This window comes from Triplophysa rosa, linkage group LG25 (genome assembly GCF_024868665.1).
Source record: "Triplophysa rosa linkage group LG25, Trosa_1v2, whole genome shotgun sequence".
Lineage (NCBI taxonomy): Eukaryota > Metazoa > Chordata > Actinopteri > Cypriniformes > Nemacheilidae > Triplophysa > Triplophysa rosa.
The window spans coordinates 11,624,189-11,645,393 of NC_079914.1; the positions used below are offsets into that span (position 1 = coordinate 11,624,189).

Genomic DNA, 21,205 nt, shown 5'->3' on the forward strand with positions numbered 1-21,205 from the left:
CCAGCTTGCAGTTTTTAAGCACTTCCGTTTTCATTTTTTATTTATTTTAGGGGTATGTATATGCATACATATTTAGGAAATAATGTATTTATTTATATTTACCAATAATTTAAATTATATATAAATGTTTATAATTTTTATATTTTACATTCTTCTTAATTATTTGCATGTACTATATGTGTATATTTTTATAAATATAAATGTTTGTGTATAGTGTTAAAAAAATGAAACAGGACGTTCTTCACTTCATCCGAAGAGGTCTATAGTCTTCTATCCAAAAGGAAGATTTAGTTTGTAGAATGTGTGTTCTTCTGAATTTATAGTTTGAGATTTGTGTTTTAATGTATAATTTGTCATGCAACTTGGTGTTTAATAATTTATGCTTATAAGATCAATAGAAAATGTGAATGCTTTTTTCTTTTGTGCCTTTGTGATAACGGGCACAATTTGCATGCGAAACAATGCAGGAACACTTTTATCCTCAAACTGACTTATTAACAAGCAACCGATTTGTTCTAGCAGTTGTAGTCATGAAAGACTTAACAATAGTTATTAAAATTGCATTAAAAACGCCGCTGTGCCGTCGGTGCTTTCACATCGACATTTCTTGATCATTTATATGATTTAAACTCCTTGTTAAACTTTTTAACGACTAAAGAACAAGGTCACATGCAAACCTGGAATTTCAGAATGAGATCTTGAGGGAAATAATTAATCTAGAAACCAGAGGGAAAAAATTAAGTTTAATTAAATGGACGGGAATAGCAAGGCTCGCAGGCAAGATGTACAGGTAAATAAAAGGAAAAGGTTTTGCACGGTTCTGCTAAGCTTAGTCAGATCATTAAGAGCGAGGCTTTTTTGGCATGCCGAAGACCCCCGGACGGTGCTCAGACTATCTCCAAGGAAACTTTCTCATTAGCAGTGTGTCAAACACCTTTCGAAACCAAAATTAATGACAAAAACGGTTTAAATGAGACCAAGTGATGTAAACTTTAGGCATGTTAGCGAAACCCTAATGAACTTTTCTTGCCATTCATCAATCACGCCGTCGTTCTTGTTTTAAAATTTATTCCGTTGCTATTTTTGATGAATTGTTAAACAACCAAACTTGTGTGTTCTTTTACCCTTTCAGAATTCAGATCTGCACCTGTTTGGCTATATGTTCAGTTGGCCTCCTTTCAAAGCTCTGTTAAACAACACAACTTGACCTTCAAAGGTTATTTAGACACCTGCAGCTTCCTCACGGTCTGCGGTTCCTTACCAGCAGAACAAGACAACTATTAAAAAATTGAGAAATCGAGACCTATCATCTCTTCTGGTTGTCAATCATTGATCTAAAGGTCCAGTGTGTAGTTTTTTAAAGGATCTATTGACAAAAATGCAATATAATATACATAACTATGTCTTCAGAGGTGTATAAAGACCTTACATAATGAAGAGTTATGTTTTTTTATTACCTTAGAATGAGCTGTTTCTATCTAAATACACCGCGGGTCCCCTTACCTGGAATTCGCCATGTTGTTTCTACAGTAGCCCTAAACGGACAAACTGCTCTAGGGAGCGCGTTTTGTAAATACGTTATCTCATTCGGCAAACAAGCGAAAACGTAGCGACATCTTATTCCTGTATCAGCCACCGTAGTGCTTTGAAAGGGAGCGGTGGAGTGAGCCGTTGGTTGCAATTTGCAACCTCACCACTAGATGCCGCTAAAATCTCAACATTGCTCCTTGAACGGTTCATCCAAAAATAACAGAGGCCTGAGAACACAAAATATATTTTAAGAAATCAGAACCCGTCTGTATGTAGCCATTTATGCGTTTGAGCTACAGGAGGAACAGAAATCTTTCTTGTCACCAAAGCTTTAAAAAAGTGTGAACTGTTACTTTAAACCGTAAGTGTTTTCATCTGCGTCTGATCTGAGGACACTTTACTTAGTTTTTCCTCCAAGAATGTCTTCTGTCCCACCTCCGTCCTTCTATTTTTTGTAATCACAAGTGCTTCCAATTGTGTTCTTACCATCTGATAACCAATTGAACAACCTTTGTGTTAGACTGTGATCAAGGCTTTTCTGGTCATTCAAGTCTTATTGTTGTTCTCCTTGCTTAGTTGGCCTTCAAAAAAGTCCAAAGACCAAACATATCTCACAAACAAAGTTATTTTGTTATACTTTCTTTAAAGCAGCGATCAATACCTTCAAAATGTCTGGTACAGATTTTGGATATACTACTGTACGTGTTCATGTTTATTTAACACATTTTTTTACAGACCTGTGTGTGAACACGTGTGTAATACAAGATGCAAAAGATGAGATTGCTTTTTTTTACTTCTCACAGCCCAAACCTGTCAGCCGGGTCAGTTTGCCTGTCAGAACGGACGATGCATCCCTGAGAACTGGCGCTGCGACCGCGATGATGACTGCGGGGATCAATCGGATGAATCTTCATCATGTGGTGAGTCTTTCTTACACGGAGAGCTTTGAAGTTCCTCCCCCCTGCATTTAAATATTTTATCTTTCTTACATCATTTTGCTAGTTTTTTGTTGAATACTGTTTCTTCATTTAGAAAGGATTTCTGGATATTTTATTGAACCTTTTTTACAGATTTCTTGACATCGTCCATATACTGTAAGAGAACCTTATGATATCTAATGATTAAAGCAAGCCATTAATGACCAGTTCCATCAAACTGGATGTTTAGACTCTTTTTAGTATCTTTTTGTTCAACATGTTTTAAATTGATTATAGACTTTATGAATTCTAGATTTTGGCTTTAACGTCTATTTATTACAGTATTGAGGGATGTCTGTATATTTTTTTTTTAAATGCAACAGTTCACAATTGATTTTTTTCCAGAAATATTTTCTGTTTGTGCTAGTATAAAAACACAGACAGAGCTGTGCAAAGTCATATTTTTCATTTCAAGTTCAGTGTGTTTGGAATGCCGGAGGCCAGGAACAGCAATAGACGTGTATTGAGAGTCTACAGTAGTACAACTACATCATAAAAAGTCCTTTTCTGTTGTCACATTTCCTCAGTTTTGTCTCTCTGAAATCTTTATATCGTTGGGTGTGTGGAGGTTGCGTTTCCATTCACACCAGGCTGCTTTAATTTGAGCCGTTTCATAGCGCAATATGCTAATGCAGAGGTCACAATTTTGACCCTTCAGGAAGATTGTTCACAGTGAAGTACAAACGTCCAGCGAAACACTTTGTTTTCAAGTTTTACATGTTGTAGCCTATTTTCTATTATATATTAAAGTAAAATAGTAATATGAAATCAATTTATAGCATTCCATTCACACATGTAGACAAAAAATAAATTTGTTGCAAAACAAATGAGATGAAACAGGGACTTAGTGTCCATCAATAGTGTCCCGTGTAGAAAGTGTGTTAATTTTAATGGGAGGGATTTAGTTTTGTTGCATTATTGAACCAGATCAGTGTTGTTTTGAAAAGCATACGCTTTGGTTTTTGGTTTAAAATAAGCAGGTTCACTATGCCTGTGCTTATTCCAGCTAATAACCTCTGTTTGATTAGAGGAAATGTGAACCAGGACAAAATTGCAGCAGCTCCTCACTGCAGAACGGGAGATCCAGGGGCAAGGTTGGATCAGAGCCATTGAGAGAGAGAGAGTCGCGTCAACTCCGTTGACTCACGTTACATTTACATTTAGTCATTTAGCAGACGCTTCTATCCAAAGTGACTTACAGAGAGTTCAGGGAGCAATAAGCGATATAATGGAGTCCAATGGAACAGTTTTTTCACAGCAATGGTGGTTCATGGAGGCTCTCAGTAGTTCCCTGAAGTTATTAGTAACGCATGGAGCTAAATAGACCAACTGAGGTAAACTTTTAACCCATTTAAACACGTAAGTCATTTAATGAATAAAAAAATGAATGAAATAAAGCATTTAAAGAGAAAACATAACTTCCTGGAACTTTCATGAAGGCTCTGTGAATCTTGTGACACGCGAAAATTTTGAACGTCCGTTGGCGCAACTCTCTAGCTGCGTCCCATACTTATGCACTTTTCTTTGCCATTTTGTAGTATAAATAGTGTGAGTAGTGCGTTCACATTAAAAATTCTCAAAAAAAGGTGCACTTTAAGTACCCGGATGATGCACTTTTTCAACCGAAAATATGAAGTGTGGAACTGTGGACACTTCACGCACTCAGCGGTCGCAGTTTCGCTTGCGTAGCGGAAGGAAGGCGGGGCTATCGGACACAGCTCGAGCAATACTCTCCTGCAGATTGATAACGCTTAAAACTACATTAAAATGAAGAATGCACAAATATATTTTTTTTCACACGCATTGTGCCGTGTGATTGACGTCATTTGCGCTCGTCTGGGAAACCGATATACTTCCGGTTAGTATAAACCCGTTTAGTATTCCATTTGGGACGATACTACCATTCTATGTGCATAGAATGTGCATAGTGCATAGTATGTCATTTGGGACACAGCTTCTCTCTCAATGGCTCTGGGCTGGATTGCGGCTAAACTAGTAAATAACACATAAACAACGAACCGCTGCGTAATATTATGCGCCTTGTTACAGCTCTCACTGTTGCGCGAGCCACCGTATATCCGTTCTGACGGCTCAGTTCACTTCTTGTAAATGAGTAAAAGAGATGAAAAATACCAGCAAATCTCCGCCTCTTTTCCTCTGAGGGATGATGCGCGCGTTTGAAGCTTCCTCCTCCTCAGTCGTCGGATCTTATTATCGTTTTATTTCCTCGGGTACCGTTACAGGGCCGCTTCCATTGGCACACACACACACACGTGAACGCGGGCCGCGCGCGGAGTAATTAAAGTTCATGCTTGGCTTCCTTAAATCAAAATCAAGCTGGCACACAAACGCTGACTGTGAACTGCGGGCGCCGCTCCGCTCGCGCTTACAACCGTTGAGAGTTGGCACGTGGCGGCCACAGTTATACGTCGCTTGCTCACTTCGGCTTGGCAGTATTTTCTGTCAGCGATGTCTTTCTGATGGGTGTTGCCACAAAGACCTGAGCTGTCGGTTTATTTTGAAACGTGCGGTAGGTTAAAGCTTCTGTCTCCAGAGAGACAAAGCAGGAAGGTGCGAAGTTCAGCTAAAACAAACTCTGTGTTTATTGTTGTGTTTCTCCTCAGTGAAGGCTGTTAGTCGAAGGTTTAATCTCAGCTTTTATTGTTATAATTACATTTCCAGCTGGCACGGGGACAAAGTTGAGTTCTGAAGCTGAGTGAGTGAGGTGCCCTCCGTCTTTTCTTCACGTTTGTACTTCTCGTGTCCTTCCTTAGATTTCCCCACCTGTGAGCCACTGACCCATTTCAGCTGCACGAATGGGAAATGCATTAGTGTCAAATGGCACTGTGATTCTGGTAAGGCGATTTTAAAATGAGTATTTTAAATATTTATTCATATTTCTATATTGATTATGATTATTACATTTATATTATGTATTTTATTTTAATTTTCAATGTATCCCCTGTGTTCTTTCTTTCTTTCTGTGAAATATAATGGGTTATTCTTGGATTCTATGGACTATCCATCCTTTATTTTTTATTTTTTAAATTCTTTTCATCTCATCCATCCATCCATCCTTTCTTCTTTTCTTTTTTCTTTCATTTGTTAACCCTTTCTTTCTTTCTTTCTTTCTTTCTTTCTTTCTTTCTTTCTTTCTTTCTTTCTTTCTTTCCTTCCTTCCTTCCTTCCTTCCTTCCTTCCTTCCTTCCATCCCTCCCTCCATCCTTTCTTTTTATGTTCTTTATTTATTTCTTAATTCGTTTTTTAATCCATCCTTTTATTTATTTATTTATTTCCATCCATCCTTTCTTTTTTCTTTATTTCCATCCATTCGTCCATCCAACCATCCACCCTTTCTTTTGTTCCTTCCTTCCTTCCTTCCTCCCATCCATCCTTTCTTTTTTATTTCTTTCTTTCCTCCTTCCTTCCTTCCTTCCTTTCCTTGTCGGCTTGTCCTCTTTCTTTCTTTCTTTCTTTCTTTCTTTCTTTCTTTCTTTCTTTCTTTCTTTCTTTCTTTCTTTCTTTCTTTCTTTCTTTCTTTCTTTCCATCCATCCTTCCTTCTTTCCGCTTGTCCTCTCTTTCTCTCTCTCTCTCTCTCCTTCCTTCCGTCCTTCCTCCCTTCCTTTCCACTTGTCCTCTCCCTCTCTCTCTCTCTCTCTCTCTCGCTCTCTCTCTCTAGAGGACGACTGTGGAGACGGCAGCGATGAGGTGGGATGCGTCCATGCCTGCTCGGTGGCTCAGTTTCAGTGTTCCAGTGGGAAGTGCATCCCTGAGCACTGGATGTGTGACGGGGACAATGACTGCGGTGACCTCAGCGACGAGAACGCCACCTGCTCAAGAACAGGTGTGTGTCACACACAGAAACAGAGCTTTGACAAAACGGTCACAATCTCATAAAAACTGGTGTCTTCCACCTTCAAAATACAAAAACAAGTTTTGTCACCACAAACCCACAAACAAGCATCACCATCAAGGTCGGTTAGATTCCCAGGGAATGCAAGCATTTATGCATATAAAGTATAGCTCATGTAGGCATCTTAAAGGGACAGTTCACCCAAAAATAAAAACACATTTATTCACCCTCACGGGGTTAAAAACCTGTATGTATAAAACAACAGAAGATATTTTGAGAAATGTCTCATTGGTTTTGTGTCCACACAATGGAAGTCTATGGGGTCCAATGTTGTTCAGTTACCAACGTTCTTCAAAATATCTTCTTCTGTGTTCTGCAGAGGAAAGTAAGTCATACAGGTTTGAAAAGACGTGAAGGTGAGTAAATAATAAATAATGAAGAACAAAAAGGCTGGTTACAAAACCTAGACTAACCAGTAAAAACCAGCCTGGACCAGTACGATGGTCTTAGATGGTGTTTTCAGCAGGAAACTTGTTCACCAATGAGACTCTTTCCCTCAACCAGCGCTCTCAACCGCAACCGACTGCGGCGACAAAGAGTTCCGTTGCCGTGGTGACCGTACCTGCGTTCCCGAAATCTGGCGCTGCGATGGCGACAAGGACTGCGAGGACGGCAGCGATGAGTTCGCCTGCGAGGGAGCCAAACGGATGTGTGACCACAATGCCAAGTTCACCTGTAAAGTCTCAGGTAGAAGCAAAATCCATTACATAATCACATTATGGAAGAATGGAAGTGTCTGTAATGTATTTTTTGGGCGATGGGCGCTAAATAAATATCCTTAATCGATTGGTTTTAGCCTGGAGTGACTTGATGAGTATGCACTGTTATTTTACGAAAAACCAGACAGTGACGTGGAAAGCCATCTCCAAAACGGAGCTGATTATTGCTTTGCTTCCTCCGGGCTGAATTTATAATGTTTAAAATGGATCGTTTTGGAGAGATTTCTCAAACTCGCCCTGAATGACTTCCACACAATGTGTTCTGATTGAGGCCGACTGTGAATAGTTTATTACCCCGGTGAGCTGGGCTCAGGTAGAGAGGAGAGTATCTCGTATGTGTGTTTGTGGGCAAATGTGTGTGCGCGGAATCGATCCGTGACGCCGAGCGGTGAGATCTTGAAAGTTAAGGGTTGGAAAGTGGAACAAACAAACGGGTGACTGGTGTATTTCCTAGGTCAGTGAGAAAGTCTGCTTTTTTTCTCTCAATACTGAGATAATTCAACGATTTGTTATGTGAAATACTTAACACAACCAGTACTAAACATAACGTCTAACTCTTTTCTATTTCTATTAAAAATAAATAAATTGTGACCTAGTCTGTGAAAACCCAGCTAAAGTATTTTTTGGGGATTTACTGTTTTCTAGATAAAACATTCTATATAATGTACTTAAAGTCAATTGTAATATAATGTAAACTGTAATATAATATCTTTAACATTGACCGAGTAAAGAAATAATGGTTGACATAAAACTTTGACGCTCTTGATCTCAACATTAGATTTTGAGACTTCAGCCTGGTTTTTACAGTCCCGGTCACCATTTTATTTATGTATTTATTTTATAGTCTGAGCATTTATTCAACCCCGGGTCGTTGTCTTTCCATCGTCATGCGTTAAAAAATGTACTTCTCAATGTCGCTTTTCACTCTGTCCAATCACAGTGGAGATGGGGCGGGACAAATACCACACCAACCAACCGTCACTTATCATAGCGCCTAAAGATGGGTTTAAAAAAAACAGCTTTGAAAAACGCTTTCTTGGATGCACTGCCTTTATGTTAAACTGAACACGGGATCTCGCATCTCATGTTAAATTGGGAAAAACATTTTTTTTAACAACAATAGATGCACAGCTTGTCATCGTAACATAAGCGGTGGCATTTAATTTCATTCATTTGTAAGTCTTCAGCTTTAAAATTCTCAGTTTCTCCCACGCTACTGCTAAAAGTGGTTATTTTGAGCACCTGACTGAAATTTTCGCGATTAATTTCTTCTTCACAAAACAGAAAAAAGAAGCACATTGAGCGGACGATCACACAGAACGCGCCTTTTCTGTTCGAAAACGCAAAGCGCGCCGCGCTGCTCTTTTGGGTGACTCTTTGAACAGAGCAGCGCGCAGCGTTTTTTATGTTGCTAGGTTACCACCGAAACAGCTGTCCTGTCAGTCAAGGATTATAGCGCGAGCGCTCTAGTTGCTGTTAACTATCATATTATCAGAAACTTTAAAAAGGTACAAGGTACCTTGCTCGGTTAACCCGCGTCAGCCAACACAAGTTTCTCCTTCATCATTGCAGTCTCCAGACGTTTCAAGCAACTGTAAAGGTCCGTCACCACATTGCAAGGCCCGCCTCTCCTTTCATTCGATTAGACAGTGGGGAAAAGGCGCATGACGTCAAGCGCTTTTCTGCTCAGAGTTGAGTTTTTTTCAACTTCAGGCGCTTGAAGCGCTCCTCCAAAAATGTGAGGCGCCCGGCTAGCATGAGCAGCGCGCAAAACGCTCCCTGCCAACTGAAAACAATTCAAAAGAGGACAGCAAAAAATGCGTTCTGTCTGATCGACCCCTGAGTGTGCACCTCATTATCGCTAATGATACGGCGTACCGCAAGGACCAAAAAGCACTTGAAAGCTATGCGCAACCCTATGGGAAATTATAAGCTCTGAAATAACAGCTTGGGAGAATGAAGCTGATTTCGAATCCAAAATTTACAGTAAAAAGCAGACTGTTTTGTAGAACAACCACGGAGAGAGTTGAGCATTTTGATCATGTTGACAACAAAATAGTTTTGGTAACACGTAACGTTAGTTGCATAGAAGTTTTATTTTTGTGTTTGTACAGTTTATTGTTTATATTATATGACAACCAATGCATAATGTTCAGTTATGTTAAGTGTTTATTGGCTTTTTATTAATTGCGTTCTCGTCTGGGCTGTAGGGAAATGCATCAGTAAAGACTGGGTGTGCGACGGAGACATCGATTGCGAGGACCAATCAGACGAGGAGGGATGCGAGGTGTCCGTCTGTAAGCCTCCAAAGTTTCCCTGCGCCAACGACACGTCCGTATGTCTCTCGCCAGAGCGGATCTGTAACGGTTGGAGAGACTGTGCGGACAATTCAGACGAAGGGCCGTATTGTGGTGAGTCCCAAAGGGTCGATATGACTTCGGTTCTGGAATAACATCTTGATCAGTTTTTTGTGGAGCGGTAAACATTCACAATTGAGGTTTTAGGTTCTGTTGCCGTTTTGATGTCATGACTAACAGTGTTGAAGATGCATGTTCTTCCTCAAATGATTTGGAGTTGTATACATATGCCTGTTATCTAAAAAGAAAATATCTGCCTGTGAAAATTGCTTTACTAAAATGGCCCTTGAGCGGACTGACTTTGGCTGACTTTAAGGTCTTGAGCAACAATCTTATCAACCAGGCGTTTCCCTCGGGTTTTATGGGTAGGTTATTCCTTGATAGAAATATTGTTCAAGGACTGTTAAAGGATGTCGATCCGGGAACGCGTCCCATTTGGCGAACTGTCACAAAATGTTGCGTGCGTTACGAACCTGGTGCAGGAGGCGTGCTTATACAAACTTTGAAGGTTTGAATTTACATATGTCTAAGCGGCACGTTTTGTTCTTCAGACCATATGCTTATGAATTACGAGATTCTTTCCATTCTCCCGATCCTGTCCGATGCATTTCTTATCTAAAGCTTTTTAGCAGCCCGGAGAAACAGATGGACAGATTTCGATAATGAGAGACCTGGAGGGCAAGACATGGAGAGAAAGAGAGGATGGCTAATCTTATCTCGGTCTCGAGAGCATAAGCCAAACTGAAGGCTTATTATGGGATGGGGATTGCCTTGAATTTTAGCACCTCTCAACCAGAGAGACCCATTTAGACTTGCATTTAAAGAGACAATTTACCCGAAAACTATTTAAAGGTACAGTTCACCCAAAAATGAAAAATGATCATTTATTTATGACTTGTATGACTTTCTATCTTATGCAAAACACAAAATAAGATATTTTGAAGAACGTTGGTTACCAAACAACATTGACCCCCACTGACTTCCACTCTGTGGACCACTGAGACATATCTTAAAATATCTTCTTCTGTGTTCCAGGAATTGAAAGTTATAGAGGATTTGAATGAGGGTAAACGGATAATAATAAATAATCATAAAAAATATATAGGAACTTATATTTTTATTTTTGGTGTACTGTCCCTTTAAGAACCACTGCAGACCAGCATCCTTTTGGGCAATATTTCATTTTTTTTATCCCCAATACAGCTGATAAATCAAACCAAATGATGTATTTGAAAATGAAAAAATGCAGAAAGGTTTATGTGAGGGTCGGGTTAAGGGGTACGGTGAAGGCCAGGGGATACGTTTGTACAGTATAAAAATAATTTAGAGTCCCCATAAAACATAGAAACCCAAAATGTGTGTGTGTGCACGAGTGTCTTGAGGGATTGGAAGATTTGTGTCAGTGTGTGTGTGTGTGTGTGTGTGTGTGTATTAAGGTTCATTTAGGAAAGCTTTTGAGACATATCTTCCCTCAGGTGAGATGGGGTGGTGCTTGAATATCAGCTTAGAGCCAATTACATCTATCAGCTCCTCCTCACACGCACACACACACACACACACATCCCTCCAGACTGATTAATGCTGGGTAGCACGCTGAGACATGGCAGCAAAGTGGCCTCTGAGGAACTATGGAGGAGATAAGGAGAAGAGATGAGACAAAACGAGAAAAGAAGCAGTTTCCTTTTTTCTTTACTTTACTGTATCTGTGTGTTATCTCTCATACAGCATCATTCAAGTTACAGTACAAATTATGAATGGAATGTGAAATTATTGAGTATGAAATGATCTGTCCCATATTCCCCCGTCTCGCGACATTTAGTTGAAATATCATCGGATATTGTTGCGCTTTGTCGTAAAGGATAAAGATCAGCTCGATCAAAAATGAGTCAAATAAATAAATACTCAGGCTTTGTTCAGATGGGCAAAAATCGATTTTTGGGGGGTGTACCCGAAACCTCAAAACTGTTTAGTTTGTGGTCTGAAAAAACTTGATTTATACAAACCGCATCCATAACGTCCTTGTGCGGTTTGAAATCAATTTGAAATCAATTGTAATCTGATTTTGGGAATGTATCTACACGGTCAGATCGGATTTCAGTTTGTCTTTTTTATGGATGTGACGTGTCTATCTTCCCTGCTGAAAAAAAAACTATAGAAACCATCACAGAAATTCTAATGGTTTCCATAAAATACCATTATGCACTATTATAGCTTTTTTCCCATTAAAACCATTACAACATTATTTTTTTGTAATGTGTTTTGGGAATTATTAATATGACAGATAACATCCCACCAATAGAATCCATCACATACTAGTAGACAGCATTATAATTTCCATTAAAAACAATACAGGAAATCCATCAAAGCAGCCAAACGACAATATAAAAACAAAGTTGAAGAACAGTTCAACACCAACAATGCAAGAAGCATGTGGCAGGGCATCAATAACATCACAGATTTGAACGGGAATAAACCAGCTACTGTGAACATTGCCGCCTCTCTACCGAACGAGCTTAATCACATTTACGCTCGTTTCGAGGCTCACAACACCGCCCACACAGAGAGTGCACTCTCCATTTCTGTCGCGGATGTAACCCGATCCTTTCGACGGGTGAATATCCACAAGGCTGTGGGTCCCGATGGCATCCCAGGCCGTGTGCTCCGAGCATGCGCATTCCAACTAGCCGGGGTTTTCACAGACATTTTCAACCTCTCCATTCTCTGTCTGTGGTTCCCTCGTGCTTCAAAAAATCCACCATTGTGCCCATGCCAAAGAAAAATAAAAGCACATGCTTGAATGACTGGAGGCCCGTTGCTCTGACACCCATCTTCAGCAAGTGTTTTGAAACTCATCAGAGACTAAAGTATTGTAAATATACACTCACCTAAAGGATTATTAGGAACACCTGTTCAATTTCTCATTAATGCAATTATCTAATCAACCAATCACATGGCAGTTGCTTCAATGCATTTAGGGGTGTGGTCCTGGTCAAGACAATCTCCTGAACTCCAAACTGAATGTCAGAATGGGAAAGAAAGGTGATTTAAGCAATTTTGAGCGTGGCATGGTTGTTGGTGCCAGACGGGCCGGTCTGAGTATTTCACAATCTGCTCAGTTACTGGGATTTTCACGCACAACCATTTCTAGGGTTTACAAAGAATGGTGTGAAAAGGGAAAAACATCCAGTATGCGGCAGTCCTGTGGGCGAAAATGCCTTGTTGATGCTAGAGGTCAGAGGAGAATGGGCCGACTGATTCAAGCTGATAGAAGAGCAACTTTGACTGAAATAACCACTCGTTACAACCGAGGTATGCAGCAAAGCATTTGTGAAGCCACAACACGCACAACCTTGAGGCAGATGGGCTACAACAGCAGAAGACCCCACCGGGTACCACTCATCTCCACTACAAATAGGAAAAAGAGGCTACAATTTGCACGAGCTCACCAAAATTGGACAGTTGAAGACTGGAAAAATGTTGCCTGGTCTGATGAGTCTCGATTTCTGTTGAGACATTCAAATGGTAGAGTCAGAATTTGGCGTAAACAGAATGAGAACATGGATCCATCATGCCTTGTTACCACTGTGCAGGCTGGTGGTGGTGGTGTAATGGTGTGGGGGATGTTTTCTTGGCACACTTTAGGCCCCTTAGTGCCAATTGGGCATCGTTTAAATGCCACGGCCTACCTGAGCATTGTTTCTGACCATGTCCATCCCTTTATGACCACCATGTACCCATCCTCTAATGGCTACTTCCAGCAGGATAATGCACCATGTCACAAAGCTCGAATCATTTCAAATTGGTTTCTTGAACATGACAATGAGTTCACTGTACTAGAATGGCCCCCACAGTCACCAGATCTCAACCCGATAGAACATCTTTGGGATGTGGTGGAACGGGAGCTTCGTGCCCTGGATGTGCATCCCACAAATCTCCATCAACTGCAAGATGCTATCCTATCAATATGGGCCAACATTTCTAAAGAATGCTTTCAGCACCTTGTTGAATCAATGCCACGTAGAATTAAGGCAGTTCTGAAGGCGAAAGGGGGTCAAACACCGTATTAGTATGGTGTTCCTAATAATCCTTTAGGTGAGTGTATATATGTAAATAGTACTTTTTATATGTAAACTGTTTCTGCACTTTTTGGAGCACGCTCAAGAATTTCACTCACCAAGGCACTTGTGCTGTGGTGTCCCTGCTGAAAAAAACAATAGAACCCCAACAGAAACCATTACAGAAATTCTAATGGTTTACATTAAAATACCATTATGAACCATTGGCTTTTTCCATTAAAACCATTACAAAATTCCTTTTTGTACTGTGTTTTGGGCATTATTCCAATAGGATTTAACATCCTACCAACAGAATCCATCACATACCAGTAGACACCATTATAGTTTCCATTAAACCCAATACAATTCCCAATTAAAATAAAATAAACAAAGTAAATTTTCTATTGTGTTCTGGGTTCAGTTGTTTTTTTTCAGCCCTGTCATTTGTATAGGCAAACAATTGAAAAGCTTTAGCTAACAGCACAAGTTAGCCGGGATTTGGCTTGTAATGCCCAAAATAACTTCAAAACCAGCCCGCAAGACCAGCAAACCAGTTAATCCTTTACCAGCAGGTTCAACAGACCTGAGAACATTAAACACCATTCCGGTCTTATTCCCCTATTAATGTTTAAAGGGGCAGTGAAACCCCCATTAACTTTTAGCACAACCTCAGCATACTATATTGAACATAACAATAAAAGCTGGGCCGAACCCAAATTCACTAAGAGAAACTGCAAGATAAATAAGAAAAATGTCAAAACTCAATGGTCCAGAAACATCCCAAAATTTCCCGAGTTAGATAAATATTGTCTGGTATAGACCACACAGAAGGTCTAATCATGATTAATGACTCTCGGCATCACTCTAAAAGAGAGAGCTTTAAATTTAATAGATGAAAGAGAAACCGTTCACTGATTTATTTCTCGGTTAGTAAGACGAGAAGTGTCCTCCTTGCCGCTCACAGGATTAAACAAGATCGTCACTGAACTTAGTCAGCTGGTTCTTTCATATTACAAGCGAGAAATCCGAATATTACTCCATCACACTCCATGTTCGGTAAGACAGGATAGACTTCACCTGTCAGCGTTAATATTTTTGAGACTATAAGCAGCCGTTTCTGATCTCACTGGGATCTCACTGAAGCTGTTTTTCTGTAGGCTGAAAAAAATGTGATGGTCTGGATGTGTAAATAGACATGTTGCCCTGTTCCACAGGCCGGTAACTCTTTCCGGTGACCTCTTTCATCTCCTATATGTGCTGTTCATTGTGAATTACAATTTGATTTTATGGTAACCTACTGAAGGTTTGCTTTTCTCAGAGGTCGTTTACGCGAGACCGTTTTCAAATAAAAACGGAAAACTTTTTATGCGTTTTGGCTGTTCATTTTCACAAAAACAGCATTTTGGGGGAACATTTTTTGTAAACGGGTCTCAAAGTGCACATTTTTGAAAACGACGCGTTATTGTTTCCGTGTAAACTCTGAAGGCGGCGTTTTCCAAAAACGATGATGAGATATGCATGCGTATTTCACGTTCAGTCTGTAGGCATGCGCGAGTATTCCCCAAACAATAATGGCAGTCTCCATGCTGTATGTTTGTGCCGCATGACTTTTTGCCGCAGCAAAAAGTAGATTTGTTGTAAATGTTCCTATGCTGGGTTGTTTTAAACCCATTGTTGGGTCAACTATAAACATTTTCTGGGTACATTTAACCCAGCGGTTGCTTTTGTCCCATTTTGACCCAATGCTGGGTTAAAAAAACCCATAATATTTTTGAGTGTATCATTACACATTTGAAAAACAAAGCTTGGTTTAACTTATGATTGGGTAAAATATAGACAAACGAGTTAAACCAAGCATTTCTTTCAAATGTGTAATGTTCAAATTTTTAATTTTGGGTTATTTTTAACCCAGCGTTGAGTCAAAAAAGGACAAACCCAACCGCTGGGTTAAATTTACATAGAAAATATTTATAGTTGACCCAACAATGGGTTAAAACAATCAATCAGGTTAATTTATAACCCAATGGCTGGATTCGTCACTTTTTGACTCAACGCTGGGTTGCAAGTTACCCAGCATTTTTTAGAGTGTATTTTAGTCTGATGTACTGAAATGATCGTGAAAAATTTGATGCATCTTCTCTGCTATTTAATCTTAATTTTAAATTGTTTTTTGAGTTTTGAGTATGTTTTTTTTATATATATACACTCAAAAAAAATGCTGGGTTGCTTTTTTACCCAGCAGTTGGGCCAAAAAGAGATAAACCCAACTGCTGGGTTTTTCAGACCAAAATGCTGGGTTGTTTCAACCCCAAATTTCTAGGTCGATTTAACCCAACGATTGGGTTTGCCCGTGTTTGACCCAACCATGGGTTGAAAACATCCCAACATTTTTTTTTAGAGGAAATGCCAAGCAACTTTGATGGAGAGCTGAGGCAAGGTTTTTGAACAATTCCCCCCCTTTGTCTATTGAATTCTTGCACTGTAAAGCCACTACCTCCCCTCTTTCATCAGCATTTAAACTGATTCTTCAGGCACCTTGCAGTCTGAAAAAATCCATTATTACCCTGTTGGAACGTTTTAATTTTCTCTACTGTATTAGTAAGTTCACCTCAGACCTCACGGCTCGATTCTTGCAGCAGGATCCCATACATCACCACCACCGCATTGTGAACTAATCCACTTTCGTTTGCCATTTCATAAATTAGTGATTCTTTTTACTCTTGTCACCTGCCTGTTCTGTGCTGTTTTCCATTTGTGCTTCTTTATTCCCTTTATAACTTTTTCTTCTATGGCTGCCTTGAGGTTTATGGATACATTATACTGAAGTACTGTTTTTTGCTCAAGGGGTTCTACTTTGAGTGCTTTTCTGGCCTCCATCTGGTTTCTTCTGCAGAACACATGTATTTTGAGAAATCCGAATATTTTGAGAAATGTCTCGGTGGTTTTGTATTCATACAATGGAAGTCAAAGGGAGACGATGTTTTTTCCGATATTCTTACTTTTTGGGGTGATTCCAAACAATACTCTAGCTCAAGATGCACAATAAGAGTTGTGCCAACTACAGTGTTTGTGAAATAAATAATTTTAAGATGCGTTCTCTGTTGTCCTCGCTGTGTCAAACCTTGAATTTTGTGTACCGTTGCACGTGGCTATGATTCAATCGGTTTATGTCCGCAAACCCCTTGTCAAATAAAACGTTGTTACTGTCACAACGTTTTATACAAACATATTACTGTCGTTCCATTTTTATTTGGTGTCATTAATGTGACGAAAATAACAAACTTTACCTTTAACAGCACAACCCAAAGGAACATTTCTAATTGATGCTTAACCTTTCCGTGCTTCAATAATTCTTTAAATGAGCTTAATTTTTACTGGTCATTTAAAAGAGCCTCTGTTCCCTCCAGACCAACAAGTGCGTTACTTTTGTACATGAGCTAAGAATAACAAAGCCATTTGCAACAATTATAAACTTTTACCAACACAGTTGGAAGACAGAATTATCGAGCTAAATACCCACGGGGCTGACAATATACGGCCAGTCGACAACTTCAGCTAACACTTAACCGAATTTTCCGTTGCCGCGGGGCCACTTTGCGGCCGTGCCGCCACATTAGTTTGTCAACACTACAATAAAGCGATAGTAAAAGTGAAAAGAAGCTCTGCGGCCGGTGCCTCTGAGCTTTCATTGGAGGGAAAACAAAAACAAGCTGGAATTACACACCTGTGTGTTTTGACACGGTGGACGACACAGTCACGGTTCGCTTCCTCGATGAGTGCTGGGTGACCCAGACGCATATGCATCCTTGTAATACCTCAGGAATTGTTCTTTTATAGTTAGTCGGGAGATCCGAATGAGAAACATCGAATTCTTTCTTGTTTGTTAGTTTTGTTTGGTTCTATTTTTTAGTCGATTCTTTCAGGCGTTCATGAGCCTTAACGGCTTCCTGCTGTTCATCCTTATGGCTACTGAAGAACGTAGTCAGTCTGCATTGATTCCAGACAACTTTGACTGTTTTGAGCATGTCGTTGTTTGTCAAAAGTGATCTAAAAATGGGTTTGTCTTTGTCGTGTTTTGTCAGATGAGTGTTCTGTAAGGAAGGGTGGCTGCAGTCACGAGTGCGCCGTCGCGCCGGGTAAAGGCGTGGTGTGTTCCTGTCCGCCCGGGTTCCAGATCGCCTCAGATGGCCGTACCTGCGAGGTGCTAGATTACTGTACCAAACACCTGCGCTGCAGTCAGGTGTGCGAACAGCACAAAAACACTGTGAAGTGCTCCTGCTATCCAGGGTGGAGTCTGGGACCTGATGGAGACAGCTGCCACAGCACAGGTAATGCAAAATAGCTTGTTTAGACATCACTGATTTGAGCAAACGTATAAAAAAATTTGCCATCGTTTATTAACTCTCATGTCTTCGAACGTGTATATGACCTGTTTGACACACAAAAGATATTTTGAGAAATGTAAATGGAAGTTTTTTGGTTATTAATGTTCTTCAAAATATGTTCTAATGTGTTTTCCAGAGGAAAAAGGTCACATTTGGAATGACATAATGGTGAATAAATGATGAAAAAATGCTCTTTTTTTTTGGTGCCCTGTCCCTTTAAAAGTGGGCAACTTTTGGAGTCAAGCCGCTTCATTTCTGTACTATAAAAACATGAGACATGTCTGTAAAATGACAAAAAGTAAATTATTCGCTGGCTTAAGTTATTAACAGGACATTTTTAAGTACCACAACTCACATTTTGTGTTTTCCATATTTGTTCATGAGTAATATGAGTAACTTCATTGTTGCTCATATTTTGCCTTCACGATGCACACACCACGTAACGTCTGAATCTATTTTCTTTCCTTCACCTGTAAGTGTTTTCAGGCCTAATGAGGCTCTCCGGGACAGGAATTTAAGATGAAGCTGGCTTTGATTTTGAAAGCATAAAATGAATGTGAGATATCCGTGCATTTCATTTCTGAGTTTTGACTTTACAAATGCGACAAAAAAGCGGCCAAACTTCTGTTTAGAATTACTGAAGAGATGCAACTCACGATAGTGGAGAAGAAAATATGTATGCGAGAAAAGACAAATGTGTGAAAGAAACATGTTTTATTAAAAGAAAAACAGGCTTTTACTTAAACACACAGCCAAACTGTGAGCCTCTTCCCTGAAGGCTGTCAAAATGCTTTAGTTTGTGGCCGAGCTGAAACAGCCAGCTAGGATTTATACTGCAAAGTTGTTGTTTTTCGACCGCAGTCGCAGGCTTGTAAAGATGTGGGGTTTTTTTTCAATAGAATTCATTTGCAGCAAATGTATTTGTTTATTAGTCAACTTTAAACAAACATATCTATTTGTTTTAAGTGGACATATACGTGTTTTGTAAATTGTTTAGGGTTGTTTTTTTACTTGACCAATAATGTCTTTACTTTCAATTTTGTTTATTTTGTAGATTGTTTCAAGGCTTTCATCATTTTCTTGACCAACTTTTGCATTGATTTTAGGTTTTCATATGACAAACAAACTTATTGATGCATTTCAGTTGCCTGTTAAAAGTTTTCTCTCTCTTTTGTTTTTGTCCATTGTATAGATGTTCAATAGTCGTAATGTTCTCCATCAGATGCAAAATATGTTGCAATTGAGCACTATTTGAACGAATTTCAATCATAATACTTTTTTTAAGTGTTATTATTTTAAGTGACATTTTTGTCTCTATTGATAATGTCATGTTGTTTTTTGTCGATTTAACAGATCCCTTCGAGGCCTTCATCATTTTTTCCATCAGGCACGAAATCCGCCGCATTAACCTGCAAAGGGGCGACTACAGCCTGTTGGTCCCCGGCCTCAGAAACACCATTGCATTGGATTTCCACTACAGCCAGAGTCTGCTGTATTGGACTGACGTCGTCGAAGACAAAATTTACCGTGGGAAGCTGTCAGACAGCGGAGGTATCGATAACAACACATCAGGTTGTTTATGAAAATTAATTACAATGTTTGACAACTTGGTAACTAGCATCATGTCATCATTAAGATGACATTGGACACATTGGTCTAAACATAACATGTGATGTAAAACACAGTGTTTCATTAGGTAATCATGACCATCATGATTCTGAGCTCAATGGTGATATTCTTCTAGTTCTTTTATAAGAGAAAGGCCGATGTCACTGTACCACTTGTGTTAATATTTCAGCTTCAAAAGCCTGTGTGAGAAGTAATTTACACTCAGATCGCACAAAAAACTATGAGTGGAGGGCTGAAAGAATGTGGGAATTGCATTGTCTTTAGGACATGTGCTAACATTTCGTGCTAGAAACCAGGGTCCGGAATTAACACTTGGCAAACGTCGAATGCGAGTAAATGAAAGCGTTGCCTGGTAACATTACATCACTATTTAAATTACGTTTTAACACAATGTTGAAAGAATAATTTGACCAATAAGAAATAATTATGCCAAGTATAATTTTTCATTTCAACTGCCACATATGAGCCCTTTTATCTTCTGGGAAGTGTAATTTCAGCTAAATGGAGTTTCGCAGAGATTACTTATTTTTGTAGGCCAACCTGGAAGTTAGTGCCGCACTGGTTCCCTTGACCGAAAGCCTATGGATTTTTCCCATCGAGTTTTGGAAGATCGCAAAAAAATAAACTCTGTGATTAACAAAGCTTTATGATGTTTACACGTTTTGTCTATCAACATAATCTTTACAGATTAACACAATATTTGCTCTTTTTGAAGCTTTAATACAATCGCCAAAGCTAACATGAGGCTATTAACAGACTACACTATGGTCGCTCGATATCAACGTCACCACCACCAAGCCTCCGACAACTTTTTCAAACTTTATTGAAAACGCGTTCCCTTGTAAGTAATTACTCCGTGAATGAATCCCCAAAAATGATTTTAGACATTTGTGCCCATGTTGCATTATTTGTGAGATTTAGTATATGCACGATGACATCTAACGTCCCCGCCAAAGGAAGTAGTTACTTTTAGCAACTTGTTAGCAACCGCCGTTTTTAAGACACAATAAAGCTTTAAAAATCACGAGTGGGTTAAAACTGGTGTGTTTTATGTCAAATTAAAACGTTAAAATATTTAGACGTTTTGTTAACCACAAACCTTATTTTAGGCATTTAACCAAAAACCCATCCAAAAAACCCATTGACTTTGGGGCGATGGAAGTGCTAAAATGCCAACTCGCTTCTGGGTTTTGCATACAAAATTACGTCATCTCTGTGATACTCTATAGCAGTGCATGCCTTCAAACAAACTTAGTTTTTTCTTTGCAGGTGTCTCAAGCGTTGAGGTGGTTGTCCAGCATGGATTGGCCACCCCCGAGGGGCTGGCTGTTGATTGGATAGCAGGAAATCTCTACTGGATTGATAGTAACCTGGACCAGATCGAGGTGGCCAAGATGAATGGCGACTTACGGACCACCCTTATCGCTGGTGGCATGGAACACCCTCGGGCGATCGCTGTGGACCCAGGCCAGGGGTTTGTTTCTCAATTTAGCCAAAATGTTTGCCAGTTTCTAAATGACTTTAATGAACAAGTCCAATGATTGATAGTTTCTTACGGTTGTTTGCTGATAGTAATGAACACATCTAATCACCCATAAATGAGGTTTTTAAACGATTTCCAGAAGGGATATTACGATAA

General features: G+C 39.6%; 1 protein-coding gene across 1 annotated transcript in view; it reads left to right on the forward strand.

Annotated features, from left to right (window-relative positions):
- Positions 1-21,205, forward strand: part of lrp1ba (low density lipoprotein receptor-related protein 1Ba) — a 185,657-nt gene that overhangs the window by 70,593 nt on the left and 93,859 nt on the right. The window contains 8 exon segments of the mRNA XM_057325867.1: positions 2,334-2,450; positions 5,282-5,362; positions 6,188-6,352; positions 6,926-7,108; positions 9,351-9,551; positions 17,635-17,880; positions 19,291-19,488; positions 20,836-21,040. Of these exon segments, the coding sequence (XP_057181850.1) occupies positions 2,334-2,450; positions 5,282-5,362; positions 6,188-6,352; positions 6,926-7,108; positions 9,351-9,551; positions 17,635-17,880; positions 19,291-19,488; positions 20,836-21,040 (1,396 nt within the window).